This window comes from Oryzias latipes, chromosome 10 (assembly GCF_053564925.1).
Source record: "Oryzias latipes strain Hd-rR chromosome 10, Olatipes_Hd-rR_3.1".
Taxonomy (NCBI): Eukaryota; Metazoa; Chordata; class Actinopteri; order Beloniformes; family Adrianichthyidae; genus Oryzias; species Oryzias latipes.
The window spans coordinates 19,209,435-19,222,211 of record NC_136246.1 but is presented as its reverse complement, the minus strand read 5'-3'; the positions used below and the strand labels follow the sequence as shown (position 1 = coordinate 19,222,211).

Below are 12,777 nucleotides of genomic sequence, written 5' to 3'. Positions count from 1 at the left end.
AGTTGCTCTGAAAAACAGATATCTGTGAAAACGCCAGAAACGGTGCTGTCCTGCTGCAGGTTACCCTAGTTAACGCCCGCGATAACTAAGATTTTGGAACATTTCTTGTTAGTTCAGGAAAGTCTAACCTACGGTGGCCCAGAACAGAACCACGCCCAAAGACTACAAACGCAAACCGCATCACATATCCCTCCGCAATGGGGGTTTACATTCTTTAAGCTCAAAGAGAAGCAAGTTTGTTTTAAAAAATAAATAAATAATAATATTAATAAGAATACACTTAAAATAAAAAATAAGCAATCAAATAAAAAATAACAATAAAAATGTAATATTTTTATCTTAAAAAGCGCAATAATTCTTAAAGTTGTTCATTTTTAAATGTCTCTATTTAGATTTTATTTACATTCAAGGGTAACAAACATATCAAAGTCATAACTCAACAACAGAATAAACGATAAAAGTAATAAACTAAGGTAGAGCAGGTTCTGACAAAGACAAAACATTGTGTTTTTCAATATTAAAATTATTATTACTAGTAGCCTGGTAGTAAACAGTAGTCCAGAATTTTAAAAATGAAACGTTGAAGAAGTTGAGTCATTTTTCCATAACAGTAGTTAAACCAGACACAGAAAAATGTGTTAAAAATATTTTTTTTAATCAGTGTTCAAACTCTGTATATTAAAAAAAAAAAAGAATAATACACTTTTGTTTGACACACCCATCATTAGCAAACATGTCGGGAGAAAAGTAGTGTGTAAATACAATTAAATTTCTTAAATAGACTTTTTTTGGTTCCTTATCAAATTGTACATTTATGTAAACTTGCTTACTCTAACCTTTACAAGCCACATGGTCTTGGGTTTATACAGACAGACGTCTTAAGAACTAATACAATTTACATTTTGAATTTTTGCTAGAAGAAATATTATTTGAATATAAGGATGCATAATACATGCAAAATATACAGTATTATGTTTAAGATAAATACATTTCTACTTTATACATAAAACCAAAAAATAGCTCTAGCTGTTGAGGTTTTTTACCTGAGAAAAAAACAATAGCTATTCCATGACATAAAATATTTACTACCCGTATATTATTATAGTAAAGATAAACACTTAAAAAACACACCTATCATGCACCAACATGTGTCATATTTAATCAGGATACAGAACTTTTTTTTTTAAATTCAGTCAGAAGCTGAAAGAGTTTACATATTACTAGATTTTCATGGCCTTCTTTTTATAAAAAGTTGAATTCATTTGGTTTATTAACATTAGTGGATGGCTGTTCTGTATTAAGTGGGAGATCCGAAGACAAATTCAGTCTGTTCAACTCAAACGACGGCTGAGTATCAGAAGAGAGAATGTTGGAACCAAAGGCTGAAACTGGAGCACACGTCTCTTTGGTCGGTGGTGTCATCTAGAGACAATATTTGAAAAAGAAACACATAAAAACAGTGTCTACAAAAGGCTCATATTGATACAAATCAGTTAAGTCTTTAGAGGTGTATGTCAATGTTTGCAGTTGTACCTCAGCCTGGGAGACGTTCATATTTAGTGGATAAAATCCCTGTAGAGCAAAAGAAAAGAATCATTGCATTTTCATCACAGGCGAGACGAAAGAACAATAATGCCCTCAAATCACAGTTAATGCATAGATCATCTGCTGCAAAGCATCATTCAAACTTGTCACTTCATTGCATACCTTATAAAGATTGCTTTGCATATTCCCTTTATATGATCTAACACTAAGTATATGTAATGAGACTTTAGAAACAAGCCTCAAGTACAGGATCACACCAGGAAGAAGGCCGTAAGATGTTATCAAACGATGCAAATATTCCGCCAACAGCAAGAAATTAAAAAAAAAAAAGGGGTAATCAAGGGCTGTAAAAAAAAGGCAGGGAATAAAGAAGACATGTGTTGCCACCCAAAATGAACACAAAGTCAAGAATGAGGAAAAAGGACAAATACATGCGGAAAGGCAACAGAAAGGGCAAAAAAAAACGGTAATTTTGAGCATATTTCGTTTTTTTTTATTGACACCATTCCATTTTGTTCCATCATTCTGTAGTTTTGTTTCTTTGGCCGGCTTTAGTGAAACCGGACTAATCAAAGCAAAGATAGAAGACCCTCATTTGTTAGTTCTAGAAAGTAAGTGGGTAACAAGTTAGTGTATTCAATAAATTTAATGTTCTTTCAAAAAAAGTGATTTAAATGCTTATCAAAACATTTAGATTCTTGACACTGATGCTGTCTAAAAGTGGACAAGTGAAGATGTTATTCCACTAATTTTTACCCAAGGTAAGGATTAAAAAATAAATATGTTTACTGGTCCACTTGGTTTGTGGTGTATTCTACATTATTTAATTTTTCAGGAAAATATGTCTGAGGTCTTATGGGTTAATACAAAAGCTACAGAGGAGCCCGAGTTACTTTTCGCTTGTTTCGTCAGCTGGCAGACTGACGGAGGCGTGGCTGCCACTTTGACTATCTGACCATCACCAGGACATTCATGCACATTCACACACCAGTGGAATCACACTGGAGGGTGAAGTGTCTTGGCCAAGGACACAACGACAGCTGGCTGGAGGGAGCGGGAATCAAACCGCCAACCCTTACAGTTATTGGACAACCTGCTCTACCGCCGGAGCCACTGCCGTATACCATTGCCCATGCAGACAGTCCATCACAGCCTCTATTGGGATAGTTTAAATACAAGAAAACATGCGATAACTGTTCGCCCCCCTCACAAAAAAAAAAAGTAAAACACGTCAGGATCTACTATAAAAGACTGAAGATGTTGGAAAGTGTCTTAAAAGCAAAGCATTTACCCTTCAACTTCAGTGACAAGAGTTGGCTTTAAAATAAAAACAAGATTTCACAAGTAAATTCATGTAAATTAACTTGAAAGTTGACACCAACTGCTGTTATACGATGTGATATATGGATTTTTGTAGTCACAGCGTAGCATCATTTATCATCCTGATCTGTATTTTAACAGCTATTTTCCTTACAAAGTCTCCCTGATAAACACTGAATCTTTCTCTGAAGGTGCATCCCACACTTCAACCAGACATCGCTCCACCCACCACAGGTCCAGATGCAGCAGCTGCAGCATCATAAGAAGTCCCAGCATTCACCAATGGAGGAGGGAACGCTGCAGAATAATGTGGAGCAGAAAATCCTGGACCTGCAGGCTGATTTAAGTCTTGAAACTGAAATGAAAAGAACATTTCAATAAACACAAAGGAAATCACTTCATGTATTCGATTCAGATCTATAAAAAACTTTTTTGTACGGCCATTATAGAGCTAGAATTGTTTTTATGAACCGGCAACTGTGTCAAACTATTTTCATCTTAGAATCATGTAATTCTGATGACTTGAAGGTTATTTTCTGTTAGTTATTTACACTCACTGGTCGTTTAATAGAGTATTTAGAAAAACATTTAGTAAGTCAATATTATTTAGTCTGATAAAGAAGATTTTTCACAGTTTTGTATTTGTCTATATTTCTCAGTGTTTACCCTTAAATCACACTTCTTGCAAAATGTTAACGCAAATGTTCAAAACAGCCAAGTATAGATTGCTTTAGGTATTGCATAGCACACTTTCATTCACAGTAAACTAAAAGTCAAGCTTTAGGAAGCAGTTCTAAGTTCTAAGGATCCCAGCTGTGTAGAGGAATTCCCGAAACGGCACACAACGCAGGCTGTGAGAGGATAAGAAACAGAACACAAAAAACACACAGATCCAGAAATTTGTTCCATTCAACAGACACGTCTGTTCCAGGTAGAGACTGGAGCTTTCAGGGGACTTGCTGTGACACACCTGATGATAATGTGGGTTTGTTTTACAGCAACAACATCTGCCCCTTGAACTCAATGAGTCAACAGTAATTGATTAAGCATGGACACATTTCCAGGTACAAATGAGATGCCATTTGTATGAGATGTAAAACATGTAATACATGAATGGAGTTTTGAAAAAACAGGCAAAAAACTGCTTTGTTTGTTGTTTCATAGAGTAAAAATCAATCATTTTTTTAATAGGAGTTCCACTTTTGGTTTGTACAAATCCCTTAAAGTGAAAAGTGTTTCAACCATTTCTTAACTAATAATACCTACAATATAAAACTAACCAGCCTGTTTTTGCAGGATATAAACAGGGATTCGTCTCTGCTTTTTTAATCTGTATGTTACTTCTGAATGGGTGTACTTATCCTTCATGTATGTTCTTGTTGTACCTACCACAGGTCCAGAGTAGGTAGTTGTAGGTTCATTAGAAACAACAGCGTTCACTGTCTGAGGAGGATACGCTGCAGGATAAGGTGGGGCGAAATATCCTGGACCTGGAGGCTGATTTCCACCCTGAAACAGAAATAAGGGTAGTAAAAGTAATATTTAAGAATACATTAAATTAAATCAGTGTGCAAAAAATTTCAGGTAAAATAAAGTTTTTTGCTGATCTTTGATTGTCTGATATTCTAAAAGTTGTATTTATCTTTTTGCCAGTATGTCAAAGATATGTCATTGAAAGCAATTTTGTATTCAGTTTCTCCACACACCTGGATTTAATGAACAATTAGTTTACTTCCTTTTTAGGTGGTATTCTACATTACTAACATCTATTACGTTATTTATTAAGGTGATAAACTTTATTGCTTTACAAATCTAGACCCAAACAGGATCCATGACCTTCAGCTTTCTGTAGCTATTTAACGGGAAGAAAACAATTTGTCAAGATTGATGAATACACATCAGAAACCAAAGAGATAAGTTGTGGTGTCCCACAAGGATCAATTCTGGGCCCGCTGCTATTCAATATTTACATAAATAATATATTCAATGATTCAAAGCTTATGAAACTCATATTATTTGCTGATGACACAAATATATTCTATTCTACAGACAATCATAGGGAACTTATCAAGGTGGTGAACAAAGAGATAAACAAAATAGAAATATGGATGGATTACAACAAATTATCTTTGAACCTAGATAAAAACAGAGTGATGTTTTTCGGAAACTACAACGCAAATAAAGAGCTCTCAATTGAAATAAATAATGTCTTAATTGAAAGTGTTACAGAAATTAAATTCTTAGGGGTTTTTATCGATGACAAACTAAGTTGGAAGCCACACATCAGAAACATACAAACTAAAGTCTCAAAAAGTATTTCAATCGTAAATAAATCTAAACATATATTAGGATACAACAGTAGATATTTATTGTACTGTTCTTTAATACTACCGTACTACTTTCACCTCCTGTATATAAATTTGGGGGAATAATTACAAGAGCTCACTACATCCTCTCTTTCTAGTTCAAAAATGAGCCATCAGAATTGTACATAAAGCCGGATATCTTGATCATACAAACAATCTATTTTATCAATCAAGACTTTTAAAACTGCATGACCTTGTGGATTTTTACACTGCGCAACTTTTATACAGAGCCAGTTGGAAATAGTTACCATTCAATATCTAAAAACAGTTCATTGAAAATGAAGGAGGCTACAAACTGAGGGGATGTAGGAACTTCAAGATCAAACTGATAAGAACCACTAAGAAAAGTTTCTGTGTGTCGGTTTAAGTAATGAACTCAAAAAATGTTCAATTATCCAAATATTCAAGAAAATGTATAAAGAAACTCTTATTTCAGGCTATGAAGATAAGAGGATTTAAGGATCAACAGGTGTTTGAATAATTCCAAATACATGTGTGAACTTGATTGTGGTGAAATAATCAAAGCTCTTTTAATTACAACCAATGAGTATTACATTGTACTGTGCAATATAGATTACTGAAAGGTTTGAATTACAACCAATAAGCTATTGATTTTGTTAACTTGATCTGCAATGTGTAGCAACAATTACTTGTTTGACGCGATCATGTGTTCTAATGATAATCAATTATTATTACATATCGGTATCGTTACTGTTTACTGAAATCATGAATGAATGTTTTCTGAAGATCATCAATCATTACTAGTCACTGGATTCTGTTACTTGAAGAGAATCTATCTGATCAGAACCGGATTTAAAAAACTGTATAACTATCAAGTTAATGAACTCAGAAGTGGTTGGATTATATAAACTTGCTTCTTCCCACTCCTTTTCAAGCAATAAATCAAACTCTACTTATACTTCAGTTAATGATCACTGTATTTAATTAAGCAAATGTGATTTAAGTGACGTTTTTGTTTTTGATTTATTTTCTGTCTTTTTAACCTATGCATTACATCATTTCTGTAATGAGGTTGAAAAATATGTGTAATTTATCTATTGCTTTGACTACAATGCTTGAATTAAATCAATCAAATCAAAATCAAAGATCAGTTATAAAAACCTATAACAAAAAAGCAGTAATATTAAATGACATAGTAGATAAACATTTGTATAAAAAATTGGAAAAAGTGCCCAAAACCTAAAATCAAATGCTAGCAATAAGGAAATAAATATTTGTAGCAGTTGAGTAGAATTGAATGAGCTCTACACACTGAAGTGTGACTTTTTAAATAAATATAAGAACCCAGATACAAAAAGACTCAGTAAATAGAAATGTTTAAATAGGTGTTTTAGATTGTATTGTCCTAAATTAAAAAATTGGATTACATTAAATTTATGTTTTAGGCCATATTTTAAGTTTAATAAACAAGTATAACTTGACTGTCCATTGCACCTCTCTAGAGGCTTGTTGTACCTTGTACCTTAGAAACCCTTTTATGACACCTACCACAGGCCCTGGAAAGGTGGCGGGAGGATCATGAAAAACCACATCTTTGCTATTCTGAGGAGGATACACTCCTGCTGAGTATCCTGGGCCTGCAGGACCATTTGCATCCTGAAACCAGGACAAGTGTATTTTTAAAAACCTACATTAAATCAGGCGGTGTTATAGTCTTTCTAAATGAAATACTTACATGGTAATATACGTTAGGTCCTGCTGTTGGCTGGACAGCCTGAGCAGTCGCAGTGGAAGAACTATTACAGCATCTTCTTTTGCGAGACACACAGTAGATAATACCAGAAACGACACAAGCAACAGCAACAACAGAGTATGTTACCGCATGATGAGATTCTGGAAGCAAAAATATTGAGAGAGGAGAGTTTATTTAGTTGGATACTAGTGATTTAGCATATTTATTTAAAAAAAAAGGACTCACCAATAATGGTCAAGTGCGAGGTCAAAGCTACGTTCCCGGCCGGGTCTCTGAACTCAAAGAAGCCTGAATCTCCCTTTTGTATGTGACTAATTTTAAAGCCTGAGGGCAAAAGTTGAATTCTTGAACGAAGCGGGTTGTCGTTCCTGACCAGAGCTCTTGCTTTTATCACGGTTACATTTTCCCCTCCATGTTCAGGGAAATAGGTCACAGTCCATGGACCATCAGACTCCGGGTATGCAATGGACACAGACCCTTTTAGTTCTCCCCCATAATAACTGGTATTCCCTTTAAAAAAAAGGACATTTTGGTCTAATTATAGTGTGCAGAGAACTTTCAATGTGGCTTCTTTTAGACTCCCAGGATCACCTTGTACAGTCAGTCGAAGTCTTGACACCAAAGTTTTGTCTTTTTGCTTGAAGTTGTAGAAGCCGCTGTCTGCCTGGGTGAGTCTGGACATCCTAAATTTATATTTTTCCACTCGGACTCTTGCTTCATAAAAGTTTGTGCCATTCCACAGAATCACTGGGTAGTCTAGTCGGTGAAACGGAGTGAACTCCAGGAATACAGCCTTTTGAGGTAGACCGTACTCCAGTTCCTCCCCATAAACCTTTGAGATCTCTGAGGCACAGTCTGAAGGAACATATTAGGCACAATTCAACATCCGAGCATTTTTTCATTCAACTTTACTTTAAAAAGAATAGATTATCTGTTTTTTCCACTAAATGTTATGAATTTAGAAGGATAAAACTATTTCAATGTAAATAAAAAGAAAAAAAAACATTGGTAACTAGTTTGTAGAGCAATCTACGTTTGTGGTTGCATTTCAAAAAGCCTTTTAGATTATCTGTATATGTGGTTAATGTGTACAATAAACCCCCAAGTGCAATCAAGTTAACTGAGATTTTACACAAATATCTTTTGATAGGGGAAAAAAAAGCAAAGAGTGTTGCAAGGTTCTGACCCAAAATCTTCACGGAGAAAATATCTATGATCTCTCCATTTGAACCAGAAACTGCAAAAGTCCCATCATCCTTTTCAGTCAAATGCGTCAGCACAACAGAGTCTGGTTTAATAACGAGCCGAGGATCTTTAGCCTGCGAGGATGTAAAAACAAACAGTTTTTCAGTAGTTACATAAGCCCACCACCCACCCAACAAATGAAATGTGTCCACACTGAAGTCATTACTCACAATAACAACATTCTCACAAAAGTAATCAGTCCCTTCAAGAATTTCCTGTCCTTTTTTTAATGAAACAGCAACTTTGTCCAATCACCACAACTTTGCAGCAATTTTCCAAGCTGTCCTTGGAAAACTGACAGAACTGACAGGACATTTTTTCAATCGTGAAACAAACATGGAGAACGACTGAACGTTTTGTCAAAAGTTTGCCGGCATGTGTGGGAATTTCCCATGGGTGGGTTTGAAAGAATTCTCCTGTTGAGGTTCTTTGGGTGAAATATGATGTTTTGTTTTATGCAAACAGATATAAAGGCAAGTTTTTGTAAGCCACACCGAGTCAACTTGATGGAAAAACTAATGATCTGTTTAAAAACTGAAAATAAAAGCATTAAATTTACAACTGAAGCAATTATAATGTGTTAAAAGGTTTTATTAGAAGGCAGAAATACAGGTGTTTGGCCAAGTGCTCTGTGTTAAAAGAAAAAGTAAATTTCAGACCTCTACTGGAGAAACATATCAATCAAGATTAAATATTGAGAATAACAAAAGAAAAAGAAACAATGTTAAGGCTAAGTGACTAAAAGTCACCTTTATTCAAAACCTATACTAAGTTGAAATAATAGTTTTTTAACTGAAAATTAGTGAACATTAATTTAAACATAAGAAAAACTCATTAAATCATATTATATCAGCTTTTTTATGTGTACATTTTTAAAATACATATAATTTTAGTCATTTTTTTGTCAAATGCACCACTACTAACAACAATTATATTAAATTGTTCAAGTTTTACAGTTGCTCGTGAAAGTGAAAAACGCTAACTTTATTTAAAAATAAATCAGTATTTGTTAAGTAATATCATCAATGCAGTGTGTTTCTGGTGAAGTAACATCAAATTGACTTCAATAAACTGGAAAAAATACTTCAAATACCACAGCTCTTATTGCATAGATAAAAATTATCTTAACTTCCGGCTTTTTGTGCCTCAACAATCCTAAAAAAATGATTATGGAAAGACTGAATAATTAGCTGCTTTCATATTGCTCTTATAAAGAAGTACAAGAATGCAGTCACAAAGTCAAAATCCTCAATAATGCTATACTTTTTGCAGATTTCCCTTTGTGAATGTGAAAAATGTATTTACCGTATAACATTTGGCATTAACACTGTTCATGTAAACACGCTTTGCTGAAAGGAGTTCAGTGGTTGTTTTAGGTAAGAGCAGGTTACAACCCGTGTAAAGTCGACAGGTTTTACCTGTCATTCATCACTACCCACCTCCTTGTTATCCATCAGCAATTTCCTTTGTCCACCATTTCTTGGAGTAAAATACAGCGGGCCATTATAGACACTGGGTGTACAACGCTCTGGTAGCCGTGCACTAGAGCTAAAGCAGAATTCCATAGGATCTATACCTTTGGAGGAACCTTAAACAAAAAGAAAAGTTAAAAAATAAACACAAAATAAATCACAATAAATATTTAAGGACAAATAGAGGCAAAAAAGGTGTGGTTTTGTTGTCAAGCGTGTTTTTTTTTCTCCCATTGTAAAGTTATTTTTAGTCCCAAATAAATATGCTTTATGTCAATGAACCTAAAATTGAAGCACAATTTTTTTGACGTTGAAGGATTTGCTAAGGACCATCAATAACAAACCTCTTCAGCTTTTAGCTTTTGTCCCCATTAACAGCCCCTCCCTCTTGGTTGCTGCACATTAACACTTCACAATGGAATCTTCCTAGAAGTCCTGCTTTACAAACCGGCTCTTCTTGCAGTTCAACTACAGCTGTAATCAAAGTGTGAAATGTGACTACATGTGACTTGCAAAGGCTATAAATAGATCAGATTCTTTATAGTTTTAGATATGTTCAACCTCTGTTAGGCTGACTTTTTTTGTGATAGAAGTATGAATCCTTGTATGAATGAATACTTACCAAGGACAACACAGGATACTGTCAAGAATATGAATAACATGTCCTGCAGGGAGGGAGGAGGGAGGAGTCAGACACTTTTGTTCAAACAGTCAAAATCGGATCTAGAAATGTGTTATCTGGTGGTTTAATGCAGAAGTGCGCAAAAGTAACTATTATTCTCATTTTTAACCTCATCACCTCAACACTTGTTAAATGTTGGGACAAAGCCAAAGGTTATTTATGGGAGAGGACCGAACACAAACAAAGCACCACTCATATCCCTCCGCCAAGACGCTGTTTTTGAATTCTTTTAAAACAAACATTGAAGCAAAACTTTGTGGGAAAATATTTCTAAACCGCAGTCAGTCTTGTAAAATGTGATGCTTTAAAAAAAATCAAAGTTCTGTAACAAACGTCTAGCATATGGGTATCACATTACAATCGGAAATGTAATTTAATTAACATTGACGGAACTTTTTTCCGTCTTTCTTTCTTATCTTAATTTTCCAGGAACAAAAAGTAATATAAACGCAGATCACATTATTAATGCAGAAAAGAAAACTTAGTACTTACGGAGAAATATGAATGATAATTCCTTCGTGTCTCTTCAGAAGAAATACACTGATCTCTGTCGGCACAAGAGCGTACCTCCGCTAGACAGGAAGTGGGTGGGGCACTTCGGAAAATGCGGCATTAAGCCACGCCCTCCTAGTCATTTCATCTCCTCCCGACCGGAGCGCGCTCAGATCGATTTACTTACACTTTAATACACTGTTTGTGTGTCTGTTGAGTGTGATTAAGAAAATAGGTTGTCTACATGATCGCAAGTCATGTACTTTCTAACTTGTTCTTCACAGCCAACACTGGGTTTTATTTCAAATCTACTTTTTTCTATGAAAATTCACAGTTTAAAACAGCTCTCTACTTTTCATTGTTTGTAAGGTTCAGTTCTGTGAAGCAGCATTTTTTTCTCACAAGTGCAAAAAATTTAAAAAAACACAAGTTCTTTGTTTGTAAAGATTTAAAAAAGGATTTGAAGAAAGAAGCAATTAAAAATCTTTAGAAAATGATACAAAGAAATGTTTTCCCTAAATAATTTGGTTTGATATGATTTTGATTTCATTTATTTCACGCTTTAAAGAATACTGCAGCAAAAGAAAAATACAAAACACAGATATAACCAACCCATTTCAGATATAAAGTAAAAAGCTACATTGATCAAAGTATAAAAAACAGATTGTAGAAAACGATGCCATCTTTTTGCCGTTTAATTGCTCCTAATCATAAAGAAACTTTTTTTTAAATAATGCCTACACAAGCAACACTTTTTTTAAATATATTGATTATCAGTTAAGTCAAGTAGATTTCATTTATTGCTTGAAAGCGAGTGGGAAGAAGAGAGTGTAGATTAAGACAAGGGGGTGCTTGTAAATTCATAACAGAATTTTTTTTAACCCGGGAAAACCCGTGGGGTAAAAAAACTTTTTTGGGGGTATTGTAAATAACCCAAAATGGAAACAATAAATTGTCAAAAACACATTAAAAGTACATTTAAAAATGAGCTCTAGGAAAAAGACAAAAAATACTCTAATGATTCTTTTGGAGGAATTATCCCAGGAAGCAGTGTCTTGAGTTTTTCAATCCAAGATTGTATTGCAATATTATTTTACTGCTTTATATTGTTTATTAAAATAACATGTTACATGTTTACTTTTTTGTCTTCTCGTTCCTGTTTCATTTCCTGCCCAAGTTATAGAGTTTACCACTTATTATGAAAGGTACCAAACAAATAAGAATAAGAATGATAATAAGAATAACTTCTTCTTTCTCTTTCGGCTTTTCCCATCAGGGGTCGCCACAGCGAATCATCCTTTTCCACCTCACTCTATCATGGACATCTTCTACCCTAACATTAGCCAACTTCATGTCCTCTGTTAAGACATCCATGTATCTCCTCTTTGGCCGTCCTCTTGCCCTCCTGCCAGGCAGCTCCATCTCCAACATCCTTCTACCAATATATCCACTATCCCTCCTCTGAACATGTCCAAACCATCTCAGTCTGGCTTCTCTGACTTTGTCGCTAACACAGGCAACATGAGCCGTCCCTCTGATGTACTCGTTCCTTATCCTGTCTAACCTGGTCACTCCTAAGGAGAACCTCAACATCTTCATCTCCGCTACCTCCATCTCAGCCTCTTGTCTCTGTCTCACTGCTACCGTCTCTAACCCATAGAGCAGAGCTGGTCTCACCACTGTCTTGTACACCTTTCCTTTGAGTCTTGCTGGCACTCTTCTGTCACACAACACTCCTGACACTTTCCTCCAACCGCTCCAACCTGCCTGCACTCGCCTCTTCACCTCTTTTCCACAATCCCCATCACACTGAACTGTTGACCCCAAGTACTTAAACTCCTGCACCTTCTTCACCTCAGTCCCCTGTAACCTAACGCTTCTACCTTGATCCCTCTCGTTCAGACACATGTATTCTGTCTTACTACGACTGACCTTCATACC

The 12,777-nt window shown here is 35.1% G+C and overlaps 1 protein-coding gene across 1 annotated transcript; it reads right to left on the bottom strand.

Moving 5' to 3' along the window:
- Positions 1-367: 367 nt before the first annotated feature.
- Positions 368-10,955, bottom strand: LOC101174273 (uncharacterized). Its single transcript, XM_023959200.2, has 12 exons — positions 10,837-10,955; positions 10,285-10,327; positions 9,630-9,778; positions 8,132-8,264; positions 7,537-7,800; positions 7,171-7,455; positions 6,928-7,085; positions 6,741-6,848; positions 4,255-4,374; positions 3,095-3,220; positions 1,534-1,572; positions 368-1,422 (listed from the first exon to the last, which is right to left on the bottom strand). The coding sequence occupies exons 2-12, from the start codon at positions 10,322-10,324 to the stop codon at positions 1,243-1,245; spliced, it is 1,602 nt and encodes a 533-aa protein (XP_023814968.1). The 5' UTR covers positions 10,325-10,327; positions 10,837-10,955; the 3' UTR covers positions 368-1,242.
- Between the last annotated feature and the right edge of the window lie 1,822 nt (positions 10,956-12,777).